General features: G+C 40.2%; 2 protein-coding genes across 14 annotated transcripts; one reads left to right on the top strand and one right to left on the bottom strand.

Annotated features, from left to right (window-relative positions):
• Positions 1-925: 925 nt before the first annotated feature.
• RMI1 (RecQ mediated genome instability 1) lies at positions 926-4,553 on the bottom strand. Of its 5 annotated transcripts, XM_035565223.2 has the most exons (3): positions 4,399-4,536; positions 3,493-3,673; positions 926-3,381 (listed from the first exon to the last, which is right to left on the bottom strand). In XM_035565223.2, the coding sequence occupies exons 2-3, from the start codon at positions 3,643-3,645 to the stop codon at positions 1,786-1,788; spliced, it is 1,749 nt and encodes a 582-aa protein (XP_035421116.1). In that variant the 5' UTR covers positions 3,646-3,673; positions 4,399-4,536; the 3' UTR covers positions 926-1,785. The 5 variants fall into 5 exon arrangements, with proteins under 5 accessions (XP_035421116.1, XP_035421114.1, XP_035421113.1 ...); XM_035565221.2 differs by having other exon boundaries at positions 926-3,673; positions 4,419-4,553; XM_035565220.2 differs by having other exon boundaries at positions 926-3,673.
• HNRNPK (heterogeneous nuclear ribonucleoprotein K) lies at positions 4,392-24,916 on the top strand. Of its 9 annotated transcripts, none has more exons than XM_035565231.2 (16): positions 4,392-4,526; positions 6,623-6,701; positions 6,807-6,886; positions 7,596-7,693; positions 9,080-9,136; positions 10,659-10,702; positions 11,626-11,698; positions 12,278-12,391; positions 13,405-13,533; positions 14,021-14,328; positions 14,676-14,730; positions 18,955-19,005; positions 22,316-22,337; positions 22,415-22,497; positions 22,832-23,001; positions 23,850-24,309. In XM_035565231.2, the coding sequence occupies exons 3-16, from the start codon at positions 6,838-6,840 to the stop codon at positions 23,878-23,880; spliced, it is 1,284 nt and encodes a 427-aa protein (XP_035421124.1). In that variant the 5' UTR covers positions 4,392-4,526; positions 6,623-6,701; positions 6,807-6,837; the 3' UTR covers positions 23,881-24,309. The 9 variants fall into 9 exon arrangements, with proteins under 9 accessions (XP_035421124.1, XP_035421122.1, XP_050572402.1 ...); XM_035565229.2 differs by having other exon boundaries at positions 23,789-24,309; XM_050716445.1 differs by having other exon boundaries at positions 4,407-4,526; positions 7,584-7,693; positions 11,626-11,699; positions 12,264-12,391; positions 23,789-24,309.
• Positions 24,917-25,103: the final 187 nt, after the last annotated feature.

Raw genomic sequence — 25,103 nt, 5'->3', positions numbered from 1 at the left:
TATTTGTTTCGCTCAAACTTTAAGGACTCCTCTTCCTTCTCATGGCAAAATCAATACATAAAATGAAATGAAGCTGTTTCTACAACACAAAGAAATGTAAAAGGTTTCCATAAAACTGCACTAGAAGATTACAGTCAGCTGTTTTACCTTTCAAGGGGTTAACATGAGATGAAGGTTGGTCAGTTCCCTGTTAAGAAGCAAGTATTTCTGAAACAATCAAAGTCCCAGCAACATAGGTTCCACACAGCCAAAAGTTTTTGCTGTTATGGTTCTAAGTGACGCACAATTCCCAGCAGACTCAGGAAATAAAACCAAGCGACTCTCAGCATTGTGGTTTGCCCAGGTTCTCTTCAGAGGGGAGCGGGAAAGGGGAGGAGAGGAAGGAAAGGAACACAGGAATTCATAAATTTCTAAGCTGTTGGAAACAAAACCCAAGAACGCTCATGCCTTACAAAGCTTTCCCTTCCTCCACCCCCCTCCATTTTTACTTTACTTAGCAAATTATCACTACTTTTCCTTAGGTCACACAGAGTCCCAAAGGAAGCCTCTCCACTGGGGACAAAGCAGGGAGGCAATACTGACAATCTCACAGCAATTCCCAGTGGTCTAGCAGACATTGTTTAGATAAAGAAAATGCCACAAAAAAATGGAAAAAAAAAATAATGACAATCCAAATGAAAACTTCCTCTCCTGACTACTGCTTTTACATTCTTTGCAAACACGCTCAATCAAGACTGCACAGACTTCTGCTGTCATCGGTCCCCAACTCCTGACAGAATTTAGAATTCTACTAATTTCAAAGAAAATCTTCAAATTGAAGAGCAAGGAAAAGGATGAGAAGAAGAAAAGGAAATAACAACAACAACAAAAAAAAACAAAAAAAAACATTTCTGAGACTCTATACACTGAACAAGACACATTTTTCTTTGAAAATGACTTTAATATGTTTACTTTTATACATTCTAAAAGCAAAAATTAAAAAAAAATTAAGGCCAACATTAAGTACACAACAGATTTGTAGCACAAATATTTTAACTACTCTGTGGAGAGACTAGATTAGCAATAACTTTAAGAGCTAACGAATAAGGCTCAAAATTAGAATCATTAATTAACAAGCCAAAAATCTATTATAATAAAATTTCTCCATTTATTAACAGAAAAGAACGATTGTAACAAAAGATTTAAACATATTTGGTGAAGTTTTTGTTTTGCCCTTTTTTGTTTTTAAAGTACACAGCTTTTAATCCCATTTGTGTTTGCTTTTTAATACATGAGTATTTGGAAGAAATACTTTTTGCTTTTCTACACTTCAGGTTCCTGCATGCTCTGTATCAAGTTGGCATAGTCAGACGTACTCACATCTAAACAATAATTCTTTGTTTAAATTTACTCAACTGCTTTCCTCCTACAGCTACCCTTAAAAAATCAGGTAAGTAACCTTTTTCAAAAATTGCAAGAAAGAGCTGGTTTGTTATTTATTATTCACTTCCTGACAGTCTGCTCCTCCAGATCACCAGTTAAGGACGCATAAGATTTTGCTGAATGAAAATGATGCATGAACATTTTAAATCAAGCTGGAACTATTTGAAAATTAATTTCAATACTACCATCCTAAGAAACAAGCTGCTAAATTCCTCCCCCTCAAGTCGTCTCCTCCTCCAATAGTGGAAATAGTTTTTCCACTATTTTTCCTGAAAAAAGGCATACTACTTAGCCTTAGAATTTAACTTTCAACAGTCCCTTGGGGAAAATACTTACATCTAGTGTGTGCAAACTTGCAGACTATTATTTATTTAAACGTATTTTCAATTGTTCTAGATGCCTTGTATCAACATCCTGTAGAATTATGACAGTGGCTTTAGACTGAAATGGATTAAACTCTATAGTCATCAAACAACAGAGATCTATCAGTTGTTTTTGACATTTCTCTAAACCATCCTTAATTTTCCAACGTAAAGCTGGATCTTTTCTCAACATATTCATTTCAAGCACTGACAATCCTATCAAACTTGTTAGAATATCATCAGCAAAATTTACTTCAAGATACGCTGAACCATCAGAAATTTTTGCCTTTATACCCCAGGACCCATTACTGCTCCTGAGGTTTCCAGTGAGAGTTACAATAAAACACTTAACTTTCACAATTGTGACAGCTTCTGGTTTCTTTGCAAGGAGAATGGAAAGGTATGTGAAAGGTGGAGAATCTAAATCAAGGTCACAAGCCTCTACTGCTCTGCAAGGAACGGTCTGCGTATCATGCTTTGGCTGATCTGCTTCTGGATCAGTTTTTGAGAAAGATACAGGATCACTGTGTAACTGCCTGCTGTCAGAAGCATGATGTGATTTACATCTGCTCTCATCTAAGTCTTTATCATTCTGCCTTTCTTCATGAGAATTTCCCAAAGAAAAAAACGCAGAGCTGCAGGCCAGATGTACACTGTTATGCTGTGAAAAGCCATTCATACTATTGCCATCTCCAGCAGGTACTCTTCTTCCAAAAGTCTTTTGCTTGCTGGTAGCTTCTACAGGCTTCTCTCTTTCATGCCCTTCATCTCTTGCAGAAGTGCCATTTAAAGATGAATCGCTGGAGTTTCTATATGTATGTGGAATCCTCTCAGTCGTTAAATCAATGCTTCTGTTTGTGACCACTGCTGGCACTTCTTCCAGCTCTCTTTGGATCTCTTCTTCCAGAAGAATGTCATCTTCCAAAGGAAAATCATTTAACTCCACAGGAGTTTGTTCACGTGAATGAGAGTCTACTGACACCTGTTGCAACGTATTTTCGTTGCGTGCAGGGAGTGAACCTGAGGCTGTATTAAAATTGTTGCTTCTACTCCAGTATCCACTTTCTGAAGACGTTTCATTGTTTAAAATAACTCCATTATTTTCATCAAGACTGGCTAAGAGCTCTTCATCTGAAGGGCCTAGAGTTTGTTCTAACTCATCCATAGGACTGAGAACAATTTGTTCATGACCAGGTTGTCCAACAGAATTAGGGTTCTCAGCTTCTCCAATTAGTCTAGCAAGGACTCTTTCCTGGGAATACTCCTCCAGAAGAGCATCCACTTCACCCCCTAACAGTTTCACATTTTCTGGTTTAAGCAAAAGGACTCCAAGACGATACGCAACACTACCGTGTAAAGTGATTTTTGTTCCTGGAGGAAGATCACTATGGAGGACTGGCACCGGTTGGTACTCCATGCCCTGAATTTGATGGATCCCATCAGTTAGCTGCAGCATCAGCATTCGAGTAGGCTTCGCCTCCCAGGGCTTCAGGAATGCCTGAGTATTGGCTGTTACTTCTTCGTTCACGGTACTTTTCCCTCTTATCTTCTGCAACTGGGAATACGCTGGCTGGCTAACATCAACCAGTGAATCGATCTGTATGGAGTAAAAGCCAGACAGCTCTCCTTTGGGAGCATCCAAGATGCAATCAGGCAAAATCGGATATTCTAAATCTCTTAGATCCGTAAGAAGCCATTGCTCAAATACCTGCTTGTTAATCTGAGCTTGACTTAAGTTACTACCACTGTTTTCTTCCTGGATCCAATTAATACACGCTTCCAACCATGCCAAAGGAACCTTAACGTGCCACGTGGATGAAAGCCAAGTTTCCACTCTTGCTGCAGTGTTAAATGTAGACATTTTCTTTTAAGCTAGAAGAGTGAAGTCCCTAGAAAAAAAACAAACAGAAAGACATGTTTACTCTCTGTAAGTAGCTGAATTTATGATAGGGCTCTCACTTGTACAATACAGCAATTTACCCTTGATTCAAAGTTCAAATATTCTAAGAGTGGTAACATAGAAGAGATTTAAAATAGATACTCTTCTGTGGATACTAAATATAAGTACGTATTTCCAATACTTGAAGAAGTAAGCTTCAATTGGCATAAACAGTCTATGAGAGTATGAGGTAAGCATCACAGAGCATCAGGAAAGCATCAAGATCTCTACAGCCAACCCCTCTTGGTGATTTCTGCTTTCTTGTTGATTTAATTACAAGCACACAACTGAGGCCCTTCTGGTGCAGACAGGAAGGCCAGACCGAATGAATCTGAAAGACGACTCCTGGTCATTTAATAACCAGAAGTAAGCACAAACACGGCTTTCTCCCTGTTTGCTTGTTTTATTCTGGGCGCTGCTGCTAACATCCAACTGACCTGAGCAGTTCCCAACAGAAGCCGCCCCCCTCCCCCCCCACTCACCGCGGCCCCGGGCCCGACGCCGGTTGCTGACGGGAGGGGTTGGGGGGGGGGGAGGGGTAGCAGCCCCGAAATGCCCGCGCACGCCGCCAGCCAATGGCGGCCTCGCGCGGTTTCACGTCTCGCGAGAGCATCGGCCCCCCCTCCTTCCTCCTCCTGCCCCCCCTCCCCCCCCCCCCCCCCCCCCCCGCCCAACCGGCGCTGGGCAGCGGGCACCGGGCGGGGTTTTCGCAGACGCCATTTTCTCTCCCCGCGACCGCGGCCCGCTCGCGCTTCCCTTCGTCGCCTCCCGCCGCCGCCCCCGTCGCGGCCGCCGCCCGGCAGGTGAGGGGAGCGGCGGGGCGGCGCGGGGCCGTGCGGAGCGGCGCGGGGCGGCGAGCGCTGCCCTGCTGTCGGTGCCGGGGCCTGCCTCGCCGCGGGCCCGCACGGAGGGCGGGGCGAAGCGGGGCCGTCCCTCCCCTCGGCGCTGACGGGCAGCCGTCTCAGCCAATCGGGCGGCGGCGGGGGGGCGCGGCGGGGCCAATGGGGCGGCGGCGCTGTCGGCGGTGCGCGTTGGCGGCGGCGGGGGCTGCTCCCCTTTCTCTCCCGTGCGCGGCGGGGCCGGCGGCGGCCGCAGGTAACGGGGGAGGGGGGAGGAGGCGGAGGAAGGGGGCTGAGGCGGTTGGGCCGGGGGCACAGCGCCGCGAGGGCCCCGCCGGAGGAGAGCGGGGTCACCCCGCCGCCCCCCCACTTTCCCCCCCCCCTCCGATAACTCCGTGACGGGGCCTGCGGCTGAGGGAAGGCCGTTGAGGGACGGTTGGGTGCGGCCCGTGCCCGTGCTGCCGGCGGCGGTGCCCCCACCCCGCCCCGGTGCGGGCCTGCGCCGCCGGGCGCCTTCTTTTGTGCGGCCCTGGGCGGGGGGGGGGGAGGTGGAGGTGGGGGTGAGTCTCCTTGTGACCGCGTGGTGCTGTCGGCTTTTCCGCTCCCGGCTCCGCCTAGCAGCGGGCAGGCGCCATTGCAGCCGCCGCCGCCGCCATTTCTGCTGGTCCCCGCCGCCGGGGAGGGGAAGGGAAGGGGAAGGAGGAGAAGGGGAGGGAGGGGAGGGGAGGGGAGGCCGGGGCTGCGGGGTTATGTAACGCCGCCTCCGCCCCGCCCGCCGCACCGACCGGCGGGGAGAGGGAGAGGGAGAGCGAGGGGAGCGGACGGGCTGGGGCTCGGTGCCGCCGTGCCTCGGCGCTCTGCCCTTTCGGTGGTTAAATATATATAAAAAAAAAAAAAAAAACACCACATCGGGTTCGGCGGGCTAATCCCGCAAAGTCGATTTGCAGAGCACAGTGAGTGAGAGCACCTTCAATACACGTGACTGGGGGACACACGGTTAGGAGGGGATAAGCACGCAGGACCAGAAAAGATTAAGCCCTGTGCCGGTGCGTTACGTCTCAGTCCATTCCGCACAGCCCTCAAATCGCTGGGATGGTCAGAAGTAAAATAACCAGGGTCCAAAACGGCTATTTGAACCTTGTAAAAATCCCTGTTCGCTCGTATTAATGTTTTGGCAACGCGTGGTTGAGGCTCCGTTAAGCATGCACGGAAAGGCCGGCGTGTTCTGTGAAGGCAGTTGCTCAGCAGCGGCTGGCTGTGGTAGGCTGAATGCCTCTCAGCAGTGCCTGTTAGCCTGCACAAACGAGGTAACTATAACAAATGAACAACTAGCTGAGAGTGCATTTAAAAAGTTTAGTCTGTCTCACTTTTCTCCTTCATGGAAACCAGAGTGAGCGTCGACTGTTTCTTGAGGAAATTGAAATTAAACAATAAAATACTGTTTGAGATACAGGTTTGTTCCGCAGTGCTGTTGTAGAGTTGCGTTTTTGGAGAGAATAAACTGTAAAATAATCTGTTCTGTCTGGGCTTTTAATGTAACTTAGAAGTGTTCCCAGATGGACTAAACAAAAGAAGGTATGCTGAAAAGCCAATTAGTACATTGATAACGGGATTGATCAAATAAAAAAGGTTAAAAAAAAAGTAATGCTGACAGTTATCAGAGAACTTTTTTTAATTGGAAATTGTTTAGAACAAACATCAGGAACAGATTTTTACACAGCATCCTTTTAAAAATTGAATTCTAGACATGTCATATAACATGTTGAAAATAGAGGAACTGTGTTATTCTAAGTATCCGAAAATCTTTGTTAGTAAACGAAATTACTTAAAACTAGCAAATGACTGAAAACTGCCTTAATTCAGGCTGTAATTGATTATCTGTAAATTTACATGTTTGTATAATATTTCCTCTTAGTGGAGTGTTTGGCCTTGGTACGTTTTCTCATTTATTAAGAAAAGCTCTGCAATGAAACTCAGGTCAAACCCCTGTTTTCCTGTCTGTAGCGAGAATCATAGCTGTAAGTGAGCAGAGACACAACTGATCTACGCTGTTTTCATAGGCTCGTGAAGCAATAGGCTGTTGGATTTTGATCCCGCCCAGAATACTTGAGTTTTTCTCCACAAGGATATATAACAGCGGTAAGTTCCAGAGGCAAGCATTTCGTTTCGTTTTTTCTCTTTAGTAAAATGGGCAATTTGCCTTTTCACAAAATAGGTATGCTAGCTCTAATATTCTTCCAACAGGTTTTGTCTGCCCACCTAGGAAAAAGAGGTAATGGAGACTGAACAACAGGAGGAGACCTTTACCAACACAGAGACAAATGGTAAATTTTTTAAAGGACTATTTCTTTCTAAAAAGAACCCTTCAAAATATTTAAAAAAAATTTTTTTTTAATGCTTTAATTGTATGAAATATGCTTTTCTTGGCATTAGTTTTGCATTCTGTATTAAATGTATTCATATTTGATTAGCATGTGTTGCGTGCTTTTGAAGCATGAAAACATAATTTTTCTGTGAACGTGTTTTAGAGAGAGCATAAGTAGCTGTGAGTGTGTAGAAATACTATTAGGCATATTTTTAAACTGTGTTTATTGCAGGAAGTTAGGGTGTTAGTGTTGAGTTGGTTTGTGACAGTTTTTCCAAACAGGTTTTGAAACACTGCTTTCCTGTTATTTCACCGTTATTTTGGTGTTGGACAAACTACCTTTGAACTTTTTGGTTGAAAGATTTTTTTCCAACTGTGTTTTTTTAAAAAAAAAAAAAGTCAATGGTGCTACACTGTTTTAAACAGCATGTTGTGAAGATATGACTAAGTGTGTTAGATGTCAATAACTAATGTAGGTATGCAGGTTCATAAAGTAAAAACCTGTTTCCCTGTGTGGATACTGAAAGTAGACATTAGAAATTAATGCTGAGCTAATTGGAAAGAGTATGCTAGGAATACGGAGCATAAACATGACATCCGTTCCATTTTATCGTGACTTAGAAAGTTAAATAAATGTTTGTGTTTCCCCCCTATGGACCTCTCTACAGGCAAACGTCCTGCAGAAGATATGGAGGAAGAACAGGCCTTCAAAAGATCTCGGAATACAGATGAGATGGTTGAATTGCGCATCCTGCTTCAGAGCAAAGTATGCTTTTTATTATCACTCTGTTGTTGCTTATTGTGTTGCTAAAGTCAGTGGTGACAAAATGTATGGTGGGATATATTTTCAGAAAGAACATTGATACTAAATATAAGTAGGAAAATTTTCCATTGTGCACGGGTAGTAGTAGAATAGTATTGTGATAGAAGATCACTGAAGAAAATTCTAAAGGTAAGTCATTGAGGATCTGCAGATTTATTTTTAAGGGCTCTGCTTTCTGAAAAAATTAAATAGCAGAAATGAACATCTGTTTTTCTTACGTTTAAGTGGGAGGTTGTTATTTCAAGGGGGGTGATTGTATGTTAGTCTTTAGAAAGGAGGCGGTTTTAAAGAAATTATCAGCTAGTGATTAGTAAGTACAGTAGGTAAGATGAGAACTTGTCTGGGATCTTGGTAACTTTTCCCTGACCAATTTCCTAAATCTATTCAAATGCACAGACAGGAAGAAATGTGGGAGTAATGCTGCAGGGATAGCAATAGTTTCATTAGCTAGTGTGAACTGTTATGGTAAAGTTGCCAAGTATGAATTTTGTCTACTGTTTACATTTATTAAACGTAATTTATGTTGTTTGAAGTATCTCACTGTTTTGTGTTGGCATGGGGGAATATTATCTTAACTCTGTGTGGCATTTCTGACCAATAGTCAAGTTGCGTGGAAACATTTGCGTGCTGTTAGCCTCAGGTATGAACCATTTAATAAAAGCCATACTTTCTGCATGTAGTCCTTGAAATAACCTGGTAAAAATGCGGTTTTGCAATTACTCTTTTTTAATACCTGCTAGTTTATTCCCGATGCTTTTTTAGAAACCTAAATTTAGACAAAGGAGATGTTAACAGTCACCTTTCCAAATGTACTAATCTGAAAAGTTAGTTGTCTTACATAGGTATAAACAAAAGTAGCCCCTGAAATTGTCAAGAAACACTTGCAGTGCAAAATTGACCAAACGTAACACTTCAAAAGAAAATAATAAATTAGGGAAATCACTGACGTTCATAACATTCATGGAATTCCTTTTTTTTTTTTTTTCAAGTCAATGGTCTCAACTATGAGACTGTTCTAACATGTGTGGAATTGTCTAGAAACTTGAATTTGGAATTGAAATAATACTAGTTGCAAAACTGAAGGTTCTTCTAGCTAAGTGCAGTGGTAAGAGCCGTTGGTCTTTTTTTTTCTTATGGACAGGCTTTATCAATTTGTTCCTATTTGATTTGAAGCTTTCAAAAGAAGAACAAGTACCTGCCTGCTCTCTCCCTTCCCCTCCCCTCCCCAGCTGACAGGGTAGGGTAGGGTAGTACAAAAATAGATGTATCATTCTTATTCTGGATACAGTCGGTGTTGGCCAAATGTAACTTCTGAAAACTCTTTTCCAGAACGCTGGAGCAGTGATTGGAAAAGGTGGCAAAAATATTAAGGCACTTCGTACAGACGTGAGTATATATGAGTTTGAACTAATTTAACACCAATTCTTTCAGAGCACTACATCGAAAGCTTGGTTGCGTGCAGTTTTAGAAATGGGACAATTCAACTCTAGACATCAATATTCTAGTTACAAGCCATTTGTAATACTTGTTAGAGTAGGTAACTTAGTTCTTCAGTTTGTACTGTAATTACAGCCCAGCTTGACTCCTGTGGGAGGAGAAGTTTACATTAAACCTCTTCTCTTTTGAATAGGATTCCACTAAATTACACACTTCAAATTACTTAACATCCTAATGAGAAATATTGACAAAGCTTAATACCCTTAATTGTACCATTTCCCATATGTGTGAATCAATTATAGTGGTACTGAAACCATTGCAGGTGGCTGGCTTAACCCAGTGATAGAGGAATTCTTCAACTTCCTTTAAAAAAAAAACCAACAACCTCCCCACCCCCCACCCCCCACCACCAAAATGGCCCATCTGTTCCTTAACAGCTTGCACATCAAACACAAAAGCATTAATGTTAAATTTGCTTGATTAGAGTATAGGTATAGAACAGCAAAGAAACATTTCATTCTGTTACTTGGAAGCATTTTTAAACAGTCATGACTTATATGCCTATTCGCATATTAGAGTGGGTTGACTCTTGTGATTAGACACATGTTCTACGTTAATGTTATGTATTTATAAAACTTGGCAACGCTTCTTAAATTCTGTTTGTTTACACTCTTGCACTTAACATCAGCTACAATTTCAACAATTTTTTTCAAGCAGTACTCTGTTCAACACAATATTTGGTAATATGTCATTGCAAATCAGTTCCAACTTAAGGTCATAAACTACAGCAACTTCCTAGAACTGAGGTTGAAGCTGAAATGGTCAGGAATCATACATACGCTCTCTTTGGCAGCTAATGGTTTTTTCTTTTTTGTTGTTTTTCTTCCTTCTTTTTTTTTTTTAAAAAGTAAATCAATACATCCACCTAAGTCCAGATAATTTAGTATGGTCTGGAAAACTTAACTTTCCCAATTTGCCCGAGGATTCAGTAGTATCAATCTCGACAGGTTTTGTGTCTACCCTCATGAGCCAGCCTGCTTACTGAAACATCATACAATAACAGTAAAAAGTAGTTCAGTCAGATCAAGTGACTCATTTTTAAGGTCCATACTGTTAAGCCACAGTCGATGTAGCAATCCGTTATTGTGTTAGTCTTCAGAACAACTTAAGCTTGTTTCATTAATTGAGAGTAATGAGTATAGTTTGTATTAAATTAAAATTTATTGCTTTTCCCCCTTTTCCCTCTCCTTGTTTTTTTGGCCATATATCTCCGTTGCCCATGTACTGGATCGACTTGCCCCTGCGTTGCCCACCATGACGTTGGCCCATCCGCCCCTGAACGCCCATGTGAAAACCCTGGTTGGCTATGCCCAAAAATGTGCTCGTTGCCAAACGGGTACCATACTTGACAACTTCTGATTGAATACCCATGCCCAATGCCAACATCCACGAACGCCAATGACCAATGCAGTACAATGCCAGTGTTTCAGTCCCAGACAGCAGTGGCCCCGAGCGGTATGTCCCAACAGTTTATGCCTCACTGCCTGATTAGAAAGAGAGAAATGTATTTTATTACCTGCCTTTTATATAATTAAATAGTATCCCCTTATAGACGGTGTATTGTTTTTTTCAAGTTTTCTGTCTTATTTTCCCCATTAAGTCTTTTTGTCACTGAACTTTTACGTGAGTTGCCCACCCAAACAATCCACTAATTTTATTTCAATGGAAGGAGCACAGCTTCAAGTGTTGCATATTCGCTGCATTGTAAATCAGATTGTTTCAAAGTAGTCTCTCGCTCTGTCTTTGTGGCCCACCTTGCTCCCTCAACATTGCCTGTTCATAATTATTTCTGATGAAATGCTAACTCTGGTTCACTTTCCTTCACTTTTCATTTGTGTTGTCTTTTTTTTGTCTTGCATTTGTATTTGTTTTCTTGCAGAGCCCATTAGTAATCTAATTTCTAACTGGTCTCATAACCTTACTCCAGATACAGTGTTCACCACTTGCATATCCCCACTTTTACTACGAGAAGGTGTGCCAGTTTTACCAATGTAATAGTGAGGGTATCCTAAATTAGTGGTGGCGGGGAACATGAATATTCACTTCTACTTTCAGTTCTGCGTCAATTTCTTGCCCACTTAATCTAAGCCCTTCCAAAAGTCCTCTCTTTCTCTCTTTCTTTCTCTCTTTCTCTCTCTTTCTCTGCAAGACCTACCAAGTCTTAAATGTATCAACCATACATATTGGGCATAAACAAAGAAAGATGCATGTGTTCTAAATTCAGTAAACAGGTTTACTTTAAATGGGGAGTATTAACTGTAAGTTCCTCTGTGTAGTAAATCTTGTTAGAATATTGTGTATGAGTATGAATACAAAATTTACTTTTACTTTTTCTTTTCCACCATCTCCGTATTGTCTGGCACTGTGGCTTCTGACAGCATCTTGAGTATAAGTGCAGATATAGAGACAATTGGAGAAATCTTGAAGAAGATTATCCCTACTTTAGAAGAGGTATGTATCTTAACATGTTTCTTCCTTAGAGGTATGAGGCTAGCTTTTAAAATGATCACTCTAGATGATTTGCTGCTTGCTTTAATACATGAAATTAGAAAATAAACAACACAACCCTTTTAAACAAGGGGTGTGACAGTATGATCCTCTAACTACATGATGGTGTGTTTTTCGGTAGAGGACAGAGAGGGTCTTTAATTACTAAATGAATATTTAGAACAGCCTTCCCCTCCCCCTGGCTTTTTGAGCGCTTGCCTCCTGATAGGTTTAGTTTGAAGTTAGCTCTGTGGTAATCTGTATCCTGCCTTGGTTTTGAAAGCACAAGAGGGTCTGGTATCTTCCTAAATGTGTATAGAAAGTTGTGCAGTGTAATAAAAGTAAGGAAAACTGATTTGACATCAGTTCATGTTCAGGCGAGGTGCTAGTCTGTCAAGGGAAATACAGGTATATAATCAATAAATTAAGTTATACCACCATGTATGGTGCGGAAAAAAAAATCCTGAACAAAACCCAAAATTATTATTTTAATTTATTGAGGCTAACATTTTTATTCTTTTTCTTTATGCATCTTTCATGCAGTATCAACACTACAAAGGCAGCGACTTCGACTGCGAATTAAGACTTCTTATTCACCAAAGTCTGGCAGGAGGAATTATTGGTGTCAAGGGTGCTAAAATCAAAGAACTCAGAGAGGTACTGTTTTCTGTTCTTCTTGATTCAAATTCTGTTCTGTAAATAGCATAGTGGTTTGTGTTCATAAAGAGCAAGTGTAAGTATTTTTTGTGCAGTAATTCCTTTTCAACATACTGCATATGTGATTTCTGTGTTCTGAGATGAATCTGAGTTGAAACTTCAACACAAACCTTCAGAAATAAAGAGGTGGTTAGTAATAGAGCTTAAACTTTCTTTTCAAGCTTTTAAGCAGTGTTAGTGGTGGAGTAATGTTTATAAAGGATCATTTTTTGATGAAAATGGTGCTCATCACTCCTTCTAGAAGGAACTAATGCCTAGACCAGATTCCTTGGAGTAGCTGGATGTGAGAAACGATTTAGTTTTTTTTTTTTTCCCACAAACTCTCATGATGGTAGTTCAGTATATGTCTGCATATCATTCTGAAACTTGAAGACCATTGTTTTCTTTAAGTGAAGGAATGAGGTTTTCTCCTAAAGAACTAATGGTCTCTGTGAATTTAAAGACCTGTGCTCTCTGTCCTTCGGTGGCATTGTGCTAGAGGCCATTTCAGGTCAGTTCAGGTATAAGCTGATAAACCTTTGTGTGGGCTGAGGAAGACAAGATGGCTAGACATAATTCCAGCAACATTGCTGTCTTGCATCAAAAAAATGTTTTTCCTGTCACATGAAGGTTAATAAAACGTGAGCTTCCAGTGCATATGCGATCCTTTTCCTGGTATTTAATTGAAAAATGGCGAACATAAGACATAATGGAAAGAAGAGAAAAATTGAGCTTTTTCCTTCTTCAGACAAAAAGATATAATCACAAAGCTTTTAAAATGGGTATTCCTAAAAGCAAATTTGTTGTGGGAACTTGAAAACAAGCAAGCACTTAAAGTGATTGGGAATTCAGTCTTTTTGGATCGATTTTATTTTTCTAATTAATGCGCATCTTAACCCATTTTTATTTTTGACAAGTTTATAAAGTTGTTTAATTATATTTTTTAAATCTTGGCTACTTTTTCTTTTCAACAGAACACTCAGACTACCATTAAGCTCTTCCAGGAGTGTTGTCCTCATTCAACTGACAGAGTGGTGCTTATTGGTGGAAAACCTGATAGAGTTGTTGAATGTATCAAGATTATTTTGGATCTGATCTCTGAGGTAATGTTCATTAAATTAATTTTTATTCTTTCTTTGGCATGCGTGAATGCTAAGGATCGTGTGGTTGGAACATTGCATCTTTCAGTTTCCATTTTGAGTTCAGTACCTCCCACTTTTCCAGCAACAAAGTGTTGGGACTGTTACCACTCTTTGAAATTACTGCTGTTCCATAAAATTGTGGTGCAACTTATGGGAGAGGGAAGCAATTTTTTGTACTAGTGGTCCATTAGTCATGCCTTGCCTGTCATTAAGATTCAAAAATTGAAGAGGGAGACAAATACCACTGATAAGCAACAGCAGTTTTTCTGTTGTAGCTAAGTTCCCAGGAAAACACATTATCTCCTCCTTTCTTACCAGCATTGTGAAATCAGAAATAAGTTCTAAATGCATAAGTTCACTTCTATGCAAGTAATATATTTAGCTAAATATGCTAATTACAGTGGTGCTAACTTGCTAACTGAGGGGTGGTGTTTTTTATTTGTTTTAGTCTCCGATCAAAGGACGGGCCCAGCCTTACGATCCCAATTTCTATGATGAAACATATGACTACGGTGGCTTCACGATGATGTTTGATGATAGACGGGGACGTCCAGTAGGCTTTCCAATGCGTGGGAGAGGAGGTTTTGATCGAATGCCTCCTGGTCGTGGTGGCCGACCTATGCCTCCATCAAGAAGAGATTATGATGATATGAGCCCTCGCAGAGGACCTCCACCACCTCCACCAGGTCGTGGTGGCAGAGGTGGCAGCAGAGCTCGTAACCTTCCTCTTCCTCCTCCTCCACCTCCTCGTGGCGGGTGAGTTGTTGCATAAAGGCATTGTACAAAACTCAAGTTGTGTACCGTCTACTGAATTGTATTCATGTTCCCAGTGTTTGTTTCACACTTCAGTGTTGGTGGTGATTATGCAAGATTGTGCGCAGATTGCTGTGGAGTATTTGGAAAAGTATTGGAATTTATTTGCTACTCTGTAGCAAACTGCCAGGGCTGTGATCAGTAGTTGTGTAATGCCCTTTGTTGTTCACGACTTGGCTAAATTAGTTAGAAATAAAGGCGTGGGAGACTCATGAATGTGAAAATCTGAATTGGAATATATAAAACTAGTTTACAATGTGATTTATTTGCTGCTGCTTTTTTCATTTTAGAGATCTGATGTCTTATGACCGAAGGGGCAGACCAGGAGACCGTTATGATGGAATGGTAGGAGCTTAAAATTTGCTTTGTTGCATTTCATTAACGCACTGAATGCCTGAATATACTGTTGCTAAACACAACCACTTAAATTGGGGACATGCATAGTTCTGAAATTTTGATGTGATCAAAATGACTTCTCTATAAAAATGATCACTCCTGTGTAGGAGTGTTGGAAGGATAAAGAGTATCTGAGATGTGATCCGTTTTCTTTCTTTTCCCCCCACCATCAGTGACGCAAAGTTTGACTTTGCTCTACTCTGTAAGTTTTCTTGCACTGGCTATTTTTTTTTTTTTAAGATAATGGCAGAAACAGGAGTTGGTAGGTTTCTCAGATGAAGAAAACATGTCAGAACAGTTATCTTAAATTGATTGGTTCATAGAAGCATTCTGAATGCATATCTTGGACAACATGGAATAACACAGAATGTAGAGTAGTACCAATGAAGAGCTCTAGGTGATCTTGGAAGATGATTGCTCTTTTAATCAATTTTTGTCTATTTGATGGTTTCTGTGGTTGCAAAAGCTGTCGTAATTCCGTATGTTACGAAGCCAGGGCCACTAATAAGTTGAATGCTAAATGAAATTAGGTACATTTAATCATGTTAATGCTAACATCTGCTTGAGGGGAGAACAAGTCTCATAACTTCTGGAAAAGGGTACCCTTCTGTGCTGTACTCTGAGCACAGCTTCCCCAGCAGTCATGTTCAGTTGTACTAGATTCCTGGAAAGAGAATTATAGGTGTTCGTGCTAACCTTTTTCTCTAACTTTGTTGGCCACTGTTCTTGAGATGACAGATGAGATCTTAAATTTTTGTATTATTGAATGAATGAACAAAAAAGAGGAGGCATCAAATTAGGCTATCTAAATGGGCTTTACACATTTCCTCCTGGAAATAAGACTGGAAGTACCTATTACAAGAACATTGGATATTCACTAGAAATGTGAAAAGGAAAGACTTGCACTTCCTGCTGCTCAATGTCCTAAAAAATTGGAAGAATCGAGAAATATGCCTCAAGTTCTTTATCAGTATTTATATGTTTGTGAGATCAGTTTTTGTGTTTTCACAGTTGCAGCTAGTAAAGTTCGTGCCAGTGCATATAAACTAAGTAAACCACCCTTGCCTGGGTATCTGGCTGAGCACAGTCCTGACCAGCTGTATTCTCAGACAGTAATGTGTTCTAGTTTTATTCCATTCCAGGTAGAATAGAAAATCTATTTGTCTGACTATTAGCAGTTTGACTGTTATTTTCTTGACATGAATGTTTACAAGTAAGTGGAATCATGTCTGCTCACTTTTTGTGTTCTAAAAAACAATTTTATTCACAGCAAAACTCCTCATAGTTTTGGCTGCTTAATGCCCAGGTATGGTAGTCTGCTTCAAGTGAGGACTACTCCTCAACACAAATTGTGTTTAATTTCTAGTTTTCGTTAACCATAAGGATGGTATCCTACATGGCAGACAAAAAGTTTTCATGTGGGTTGTGAGGCTGGCGTTGGAAGTGTTGTGGTGGACACATAAGGTCTTCCTATGCCACCATTGGTTTCATACAAAAAACATTCTCTAGCAAAACACTGAAAGTAAACATCATTGTGAATTGTTAAGTAATGCATGGGAAAGGCTGCTTTCAGAGACCATAAATACTATTTAGAACAGCTTCTATTTTACATAGACATTGGAGATGTTGAATTTACAGAAATCCTCATTTTGCTGGTTCTCCCAGTAAATGAAAAAACTTGCAGTAGTGAATTAAGTCTGAATGTCGAACCATTAATTTTATGGGATTCCTGAGATAAGACAAAATTGACAGCCTTGTAGATTCTGAGGTGCAAATAACTCATTTTTATTTTAAAATAAATGCTAATTTCCCTTGCCGATGGTAGCCTGGATTACAGTTGTAAGCTGTTGGAAGAAGTTCACTGGATTTATTACCTTTGTTCTGAAGGTTTTTCCTGAACAACAGCTCTGTGTTGTTTCTGCAACAGAAACAATACGTTTCAGTCTGTAGCTACTCCGAATCAAATGCATGTAGACGGCAAAGAGTATTCTGAAAACTGAGTGGAAAAAATATTTTTACAGTATTTCTTTTTATTGTCCCCATTCACCGTTGGTCTTTCAGACGTGTAACTGAACACAAACATATAGGTATGGGTGGAAAGTGAGGATGTTGTGCATTAACCCCAGTCCAGTAGGCGGTGAATCACCATACAGCCATTCACTCCCCCTTCTATGGGATGGGGAGAGAACTGAAAAGATAAAAATGTGAACTTGTGGGTTAAGATAAAGACAGGTCAACAAGTAAAGCAGAAGCTGCACATCAGGAAAGCAAAATAAGGAGTCTGTTCACTACTTCCAAATGGCAGGCAGATGTTTAGCCATTTCCAGGAAAGCAGGGCTCCATCATGCCTAATGGTTTATTGGCAAGAGAAATGTTGCAACTCCCAAAGTCCCTCCCTTTCTGTCTCCCCTGCTTTTGTTACTCAGCACAGTGTCATGTGGTATGGAATATACCACCCCTTTGGTCAGTTCGGATCAGTTGTGTCCTGGCTGTGTCCCCACTCAACTTCTCACACACCCCCAGCTTACTCTTCAGTGGGGCAGTGTGAGAATCAGAAAAGAGTGTGACTCTGTAAGCACTGTTGGTCAATAACCAAAACACTTGAATGTTACCAGCACTATTTCCATCATAAATCCAAAGCATAGTACTATACAAGCTGCTGTGAATAAAATCAACTCCATCCCAGCCAAAACTAGTACAGAGGTGGCATTTAAACAAGCATTCAAAGCCATTCTGTTCTCTCTTTTTCCGTCACCTCTTTTTAGCTTAATTGCTAAGGTACTACAGCTTTTTAGATAGTAAACATTTTAAAAATTGGAATTAATAAAAGAATTTAGTTGGAATATGTCTCTTAAATGTACTGTATCTTCACAAACTTACATGGAGTGCGTCTCCTTTTTTAACGTGCTTTTGCTCCTTCAGATATTTCCTAGTTCTTGATTTTTCTTAGCGTATGTATGTACGTGTACATACATCTCTATATAAACACTGCGGAAAAGTTTCATGCGCTTAAAAATGCAAAATAATCTTCATGTTTAAGAGATGTGACATGAAGCATGGAAAATTGGTAGAGTATTTCACATCTACTTATCCAGCTAAATGCTGGAAATATTGTAAGAAAATTTCACTCTTCTATGTAACTCAAAATTGAGAGAGTGTTATGGTAACAGGTTTTGACATGAATGAGGACTGCTACGTCTTCTTCTCATTAGGTGTAAAAGTTAATAAATTACTATTGATACTAAAGTCTTTGCCTTACCCCAGTGGTGTTTCCAGTAGTTGTTCCATAGTACCAGCAGTCGTTAGCACAAATTAGTTTGTAGATTCTGTTATGTGTCTTAAGATATCCTGCACTTAGTGTTTTAGAGACTGTTTTTAGGTTGCACAGATGAACTTTATATTTCAGTGTGCTACTTACGTTCTGTGTTGTACATAATTTTTAACCCTGCAAAGGAATCTACAAACTATTTTTGTAATCATTTGCTGATTTTTCAATATTTTTTGTAGAATTCTGAAAGAACAGAAAGCCATGATCTTGTGTTTTAAAAACGTAAATTTGTGATGTAGTTAGGCAGTAGTATATTGCTAGCGTATTTGCTATATGAGATACATAGAAATGAATTAATAGAACATGAAAAGCAATGTCTTTACTACTTGACCTGCTGTTGGCATCAAGGTAATCACTGGTAAGTTAACCAGTTTACTCTTATTACTTAGAAGTCACGTCTAATTTAGTTTTAATAAAAACTTTTTTTTAAAAAAAAAGCACATAGGAGAAACGCGACTTTGGTATCAGAGTAACGCTTCTTGATATATAGCTTTAGCACTTTAAGATGTTCTTAAGAAAAAATCTAAAAACAAGCAAAAAAAAAAAGCCTATTGAAACTTCGCTGTTAGCTGTCTGGTCACAAGAGGAAGGGTGTGTTACACCACAGAAAGAGGGAAGAAGTTAGTGTGACCAGTTACAGTTCCCTTTAATTGAAAATAAAAGGGAACAAGTCTTGTAATTGCCTTAAGCTTTTGAATTCTTGGTGTAGTATAGGTAGTTCAGGAAGATGTTTCCCTGTACCTGTTTGTAGGGTGTTTGCTTGCCAAATTACCTACAAGTCTCCATGATATGGATGGAATTTAGATTTGTTTCCTCTTTTCTTCCTATTTTGTTTTGTCTGGAAGATGATGCAGTGTCATGTGGATGCCTGTGATGACATGCAGCCACCAGAGCTGGTGAGTGTCTTCAATTTCTTTTTTTTTTTTTTTTTCAAAATCGTTTTATTGAACTGGTTAGTTGGTAAAGGAATTTCTTGAGCTTGAATACAGTCAGTAGCAGCTTGCATCTGTTGAAAATCCCAACACTGCTCTTCTTACTCAGAATTTATTGGCAGTTTGTCCTAACGGTTAGTCCTGTACGGGCATGTAATATTAAGAGATGTGGAAGTATGTAGCAGCACAGCCAAAAGAGAGGAACTTTTCTGTTGCATTGCTTCTTTTGTACGTCATTTTGGCATTCTAAATAGTAATGCTTTCTCCATAACTGATGCACTGTGACTGCACACATTTAGGTTATATATTTTGGTTCAACTTCATTATGTTGTGTTTTTTCATATATCAAACAGGGAATATTTAAAGTAGCCTTTTACTTAACCTTGTGAATAAACTGCCAGGCTTTATCATCTTTGTGTTTGAGAACATTCCATTTGATTGGAAGGGACGGGTTTAAAGAATGGAAGTTCCAGCAGGGTTCAAGTGTTTATGCTGTCAAGTTGTCAGAAGTACTGCCACATACTAAACATCAGTTCTTAGCTCACATAAACACTACATCTGTAATTACTTATCTGCTGTCAAATTCATGTGCTGTCCTGTAGTTTCAGGAGGAGAAGCAGAAATGGTAAAGGAAAGGAGTATAGTTCAGCTGAAAAAAGTGATTCTGTCGTAAATATCAGCAGTATGCTGTTCTGGTTAGCTTCTAAAGTCTTAAGAGTGTCCCTTATTGTCTTGTATTTTGCACTTTACTACAAACTCTGTTTTGCTCAATTACAATATGTAATTCTAAACGATATGATTACACACAATGGGTTAGTTGAGAGACAGGCAAGGAAAGGCTGAGAGAGCTGGGACTGTTAAGCCTGGAGAAGAGAAGGCTCAGGAGATCTCGTCAATGTATGACGTCAGTGTACCTGAAGAGAGGTTTGACAGAGGATGGAGCCAGGCTCTTTCCAGTGGTGCCCAGCACCAGGACAAGAGGCCGTGGGCAAAGACTGGAACACAGGAGGTGCCCTCCTGACCATGAGGAAGCACTTTCATGCAGTGCAAGTGATGCAGCACTGGCACACGTTACCCTAGAGAGGTTGTGGAGTCTTCCTCCGTGGAGATACTCAGAAGCCATCTGGGCATGGTCCTGAGCAACCTGCTATGGGTGCCCCTGCTTGAGCAGGGGGTTGGACCAGGTGGCCTCCAAGGGTCCCTTCCAACCTCAACCATTCTGTGATAAGCTTAACATTTTGGTCCAAGTAACTTCCATTTTGATGATCCAAAAAGGTAGCAGGTAAAAATAGTTTTTTTTGGAAACATTGTTGCATTACAACTTCTGTAAACTGGTAGTTGCAATGGGTTGACCCTAGCTGACTGCCAGACTCGCCAAGCCGTGCTCTCACTCTCCCTCCTTAAAAAGACAGAGGGAGAAAATGAGGTGAAAAAACTCACAAGAAGAGATAAAGACAGGGAGATGGCTTACCAGTTACTGTCATCCGATTTGGGGAAGATTAATTTATTGCCGCTTAAAAACTGCGTAGCATGGTGAGAAACAGACAAATACTAAAAACACTTTCTTCCCCCCAGATCCTCTTTTTCCCAGTCTCAGCTTCAGTCCCTCAATCCTGAGTCTTCTACCTCCTTCCCAACCCAAGCAGTGCAAGAAGGATGGGCCGTGCTGCTCATAACAGCTCCTCTCTGCCACCCCTTCCTCCTCACACTTCTCCCTGATCCATAGTGGGGACCCTCCCTCAGGATACCATCCTTCCCCAGCTACACCAGTGCAGGTCCTTCCTACAGGCTGCAGTTCTTCACAAACTGCTCCAGAGTGTGCCCTCTGCATGGGGTACAGTCCTTCAGGAACAGACTGCTCCACTGTGGGTCCCTCATTTGACACAGTTCATGTCAGAAAAAACTGTCTGTCGGAGCTATTCTGTATGGTCCACAGTTCCTGCCAGGATTCTGCTCCTGTGTGGGTTCTCCATGGCCTGCAGTTTCCTTGAGGGCACATCCACTTCTTGTGACATGGGGTCCTCTGTGGGCTGCGCTGTGCATATGTTCTCTGATGTGTCATCCATGGGCAGTATGGGGGCAACGTCATGCTCTTCTCCACAGGCTGCTGGGGAATCTGCTCTAGTGCCTGGAGCACCTTCTGCCCACGCTGTCCCCCCGCCATCCTTCTTCACTGGCCTTGGTGTCTGCAATATTGTTTCTCTCACATTTCTTTTCCTTACTCCTGTCTGTCACAGCTGATGGACAACATCTTTTACCCTTTCTTAAATATGGTGTCACAGAAATGCCACAAGCTCTGCTTCTGGGTTGGTTCAGCTCTGGCCAGCAGTGGGTCTGTTTTGGAGCCAGCTGGAACTGGCTGTATCAGGCACAGGGACAACCAAGGTTTCCTCTCACAGAGGCCACCCACACAGTCCCTCTGCAGTTGAATTCTGAAGAACTATGCTTATCTATTCTGTGCTTTTATAGGAAAACAATTAAATGAGTTTTTGTTAGTTTAGAAGGTACTAGGTGGAATTAAATATTTGATGTCAAGTACCAGTCTGCAAATGCTAAAAATAAGCCGTGAGTGCTCGTTGCAGTGATTTGGATTTGGTACTTGGCTGTTTTAGCAGAACAGAAATAACTTGTGTCATGATTGTCTGCTTTAAGACAGAAAGGACTGTAGTTTAGTTTGAATTGAGAGACAAGTTACAGAACTACATTTAGAGCTGAGTTGTGTTTTCCTGAAGATGTAGGATGAGTGATGTAGGAGGACTGACAGTCACTGGTAAACTTTTGGTCCTCAAACTGAGGATTTCGTCTCTCCTGAGCTACATTGGTAGTGTACTACCAAAGCTGTACTAGTGTACTACCAAAGCTGTACTCAAATCTCCTGATTTGAAAGTTAGTTCAGTCATGGGTAGGTAAGCATCAAGAGCTGTCTACCAACAGCTGAATTTGTAAGATTGCTTGGTAAACTGATACAGCTAAATTGTTAGTGTCATTTTCTGTTGAACTAGAGGTGTTGACAGGCAGGTAGACTTGGCAGTGCTAGGTTAATGGCTGGACTTGATGATTATAGAGGTCTTTTCAAACCTAAATGATATTGTGAGACTTCTACCCCTTTTTGTTTCTGGTCTGCCCTCTTTTCCCCGGTATGCCTTTGGCAGTCAGGTGGTGGGGTAGGATTTCTGTGTAAAATAGACTCAACAGTTAGCAGTGTGTTACTGAAAATGAAAAGATGTTAATGAAGCATGGCTATTCACTGAAGTGCTTTTTCTTTCTGTTACAGTTTGAGGGTGGCTCTGGATATGGTAAGTTTTTATACAGAACCTTAATAAGTAATTCGTTAAGAAGTTACTGAAGAGCTTGATGCATACGTTTAAATCAGACTATTCTTATGCAGGGGGCCGTGGTTCATACGGAGATCTTGGTGGACCCATCATCACAACACAAGTAACGATTCCCAAAGATGTAAGTAAAGTTGACTTGCTTTCGATCTGTTTCTTTAAAAAAAAAAGCCACAGAGATGCACAGAACAATTTTATTAATAATCAATGTTGAATAATAAAAATGGTATATGTAACTTTTTCCCCTTTTTTTTTTTTCATATGAGCAACCACTTGTTTAATTTTATCTCACCTGCATTTCTATACTTAATATTGCAGGAAATGTTTTGAGGCTTTAAAAGAGTAAACTGCCATTGCTGCTCTTGAAGTCATGGAAGCTACTGAAATAGTGCTGGGACTTTTGTTTCTGTTTTCATAGCAAAATATCAGGAAGTGACTGCTTTTGTTTTCTCCCCTAGTTGGCAGGATCTATTATTGGAAAGGGAGGCCAGAGAATCAAACAAATACGTCATGAGTCAGGAGCTTCGATCAAAATTGATGAACCATTAGAAGGCTCAGAAGATCGGATTATAACTATTACAGGAACACAGGACCAGATACAAAATGCACAGTATTTACTGCAGAACAGGCAAGTTAAAAGCTTGATGTTGGCCTTTTTGTCGATTTTACACTGACTTTCTTCCTGGTACATTCTGAAGTTCTCTGTGATACGGTTTTTAGAAGGCAGGTTTTAAGTAACTATTTGAACCTAACCTCTCCAGTAGTAGTACTGCCATGATTCTCTTCTGTTCTCCATTCTAACTAAAATGAAGACACCCTCAAAACTAATCTTGCTGGAAGACACCTTAACCAAGCAGTCCTCTCATTTCTCTGGTGAAAACTGCTGCAAAAAAACCTACTTGTAATAAATTACATAGAGCCTGTAGAAAATGTAGAAGATTTCAGTGGATGTTGGTCTAGTTCTGTGTGGAAGACTAGTGATTTTGTTGTTTTTAGATAACTAAATTGACAACAAATCACAGTCTGCCATATGGCACAGATCATGCCTCTACAGGACAAGTTGAAATCGATTTGGTGCTGTTATGCAGCATTTCACACCTTGCTGGCATTACTTTGTCTTTTCTGCCAAATACTAGCAGCTTCAGATATAACTTGCTTAGTTTTTCTTTATTAACATGTTAGGTATCATAGCAGATTTTATTGTTTAACTTGAATGTTGGCTTTAGATTACTAATATTTAAATGTGCCTAAAATATTCATATACGTATAACTTTTAGCCATTAATCTTCTATGATTATTTTTAAATTTATTACAAATTTGTAATTTAATCTTTTCTAAGAATGTCATTATGAATGTTGATGCAAGATGTATGGTCAATCATTCTAATACATGCTTTTTTCTTTTTTCTTTTATAGTGTGAAGCAGTATGCAGATGTTGAAGGATTCTAATGCAAGATTATTTTTTCTTTTTTATAGTGTGAAGCAGTATTCTGGAAAGTTTTTCTAAGACTAGTGAAGAACTGAAGGAGTCCTGCAACCTTTTTTTTTTATCTGCTTCTGTTTAAAAAGCCAACATTCCTCTGCTTCATAGGTGTTCTGCATTTGAGGTGTAGTGGAATCTTTGCTGTCCACCAGATGTAATGTTTTAGTTCTTTACAAATATTTGGGGGGAGGGAAAGGGTGCGCGAGACTAACGTGAAATTTTGAAACAGCAGCAGAGAGAGTGAATTTTATTTTTGTTCATTGTTGGTGGTAAATTGTAATGTTTCTCTGTAACTATTGTGAACACCCTGCTTTTATGTACACTGTACTTTTTTGAAGGGGGCAGAATGCTGGTAGTCCACGTGTCCCTGGCATCCTTTGAGAGCAGTGTGCAGAATGTAATGCTCTTTTGTAAGAAACGTTTTATGATTTTTAAATAAATTTAGTGAACCTACTCTTGGTGGTCATCTTTCTTTAGATATAAATAAGGTAATATCTAAAATTGATACACTCTTCTTTTCTCCCCACAAGAAAATGCATACATGACAGTTGCTGTTAAGCTTGCTCTTATGCTTCTTTGATATAGATGGAGTTCTGTGTTCTTGACAAATTAAAGAAACCACGTGAAAACAATGGCTCAGCTTTGCTGTTTGGGAAAAAAATGCAAAAATACTCATGCAAACTTTGTGTAAAATTTGACTTTTTTGCAAGTGTTTGGCCCTCTTTGCAGTACATATATATATTGGTGACAGTATATAAATAAAATATTTAAAAACTTTGTGATGTCACTGATTAAACAGTGGTAAAGTACACCTGGTTTTATGAAGCTTGCTTAATGCAAATAACACTTAGAAATGGCAGTTGGTGTACCATTACGGAATGAATTCTACTTGTTTTCAGAGCTTTCATTTGTATAAGGTAGACAAATTGGCAAATGGACAGTATATAACTCTGTAACTTGTTTTTCATTGTATTCAAAACTTAACCTTGTTTGATTTCCCTGTTGTATGTTGAATTCCGTAGGAAATATGTCAGAAATTAAAAAAGGTAAAGCCTCTGGATATCTCATGTAATACCTTCGCATTTGTATTTATAGTTTACAAGTTCTAATTTCACTTCCTTAATAATAATAATAATAATAAAACAGTTTACAAACTGCAAAGGAATGTTGCGTATGTGGATGTGATGGGTGTGAGAATAAGAATGGACTCTTTTTCTCCTTCTGGCCTATGTTACTTTTTATTTTTT

Source organism: Cygnus atratus, chromosome Z, assembly GCF_013377495.2.
Source record: "Cygnus atratus isolate AKBS03 ecotype Queensland, Australia chromosome Z, CAtr_DNAZoo_HiC_assembly, whole genome shotgun sequence".
Classification (NCBI taxonomy): Eukaryota; Metazoa; Chordata; class Aves; order Anseriformes; family Anatidae; genus Cygnus; species Cygnus atratus.
This window is presented reverse-complemented; position numbering and strand designations above follow the sequence as displayed.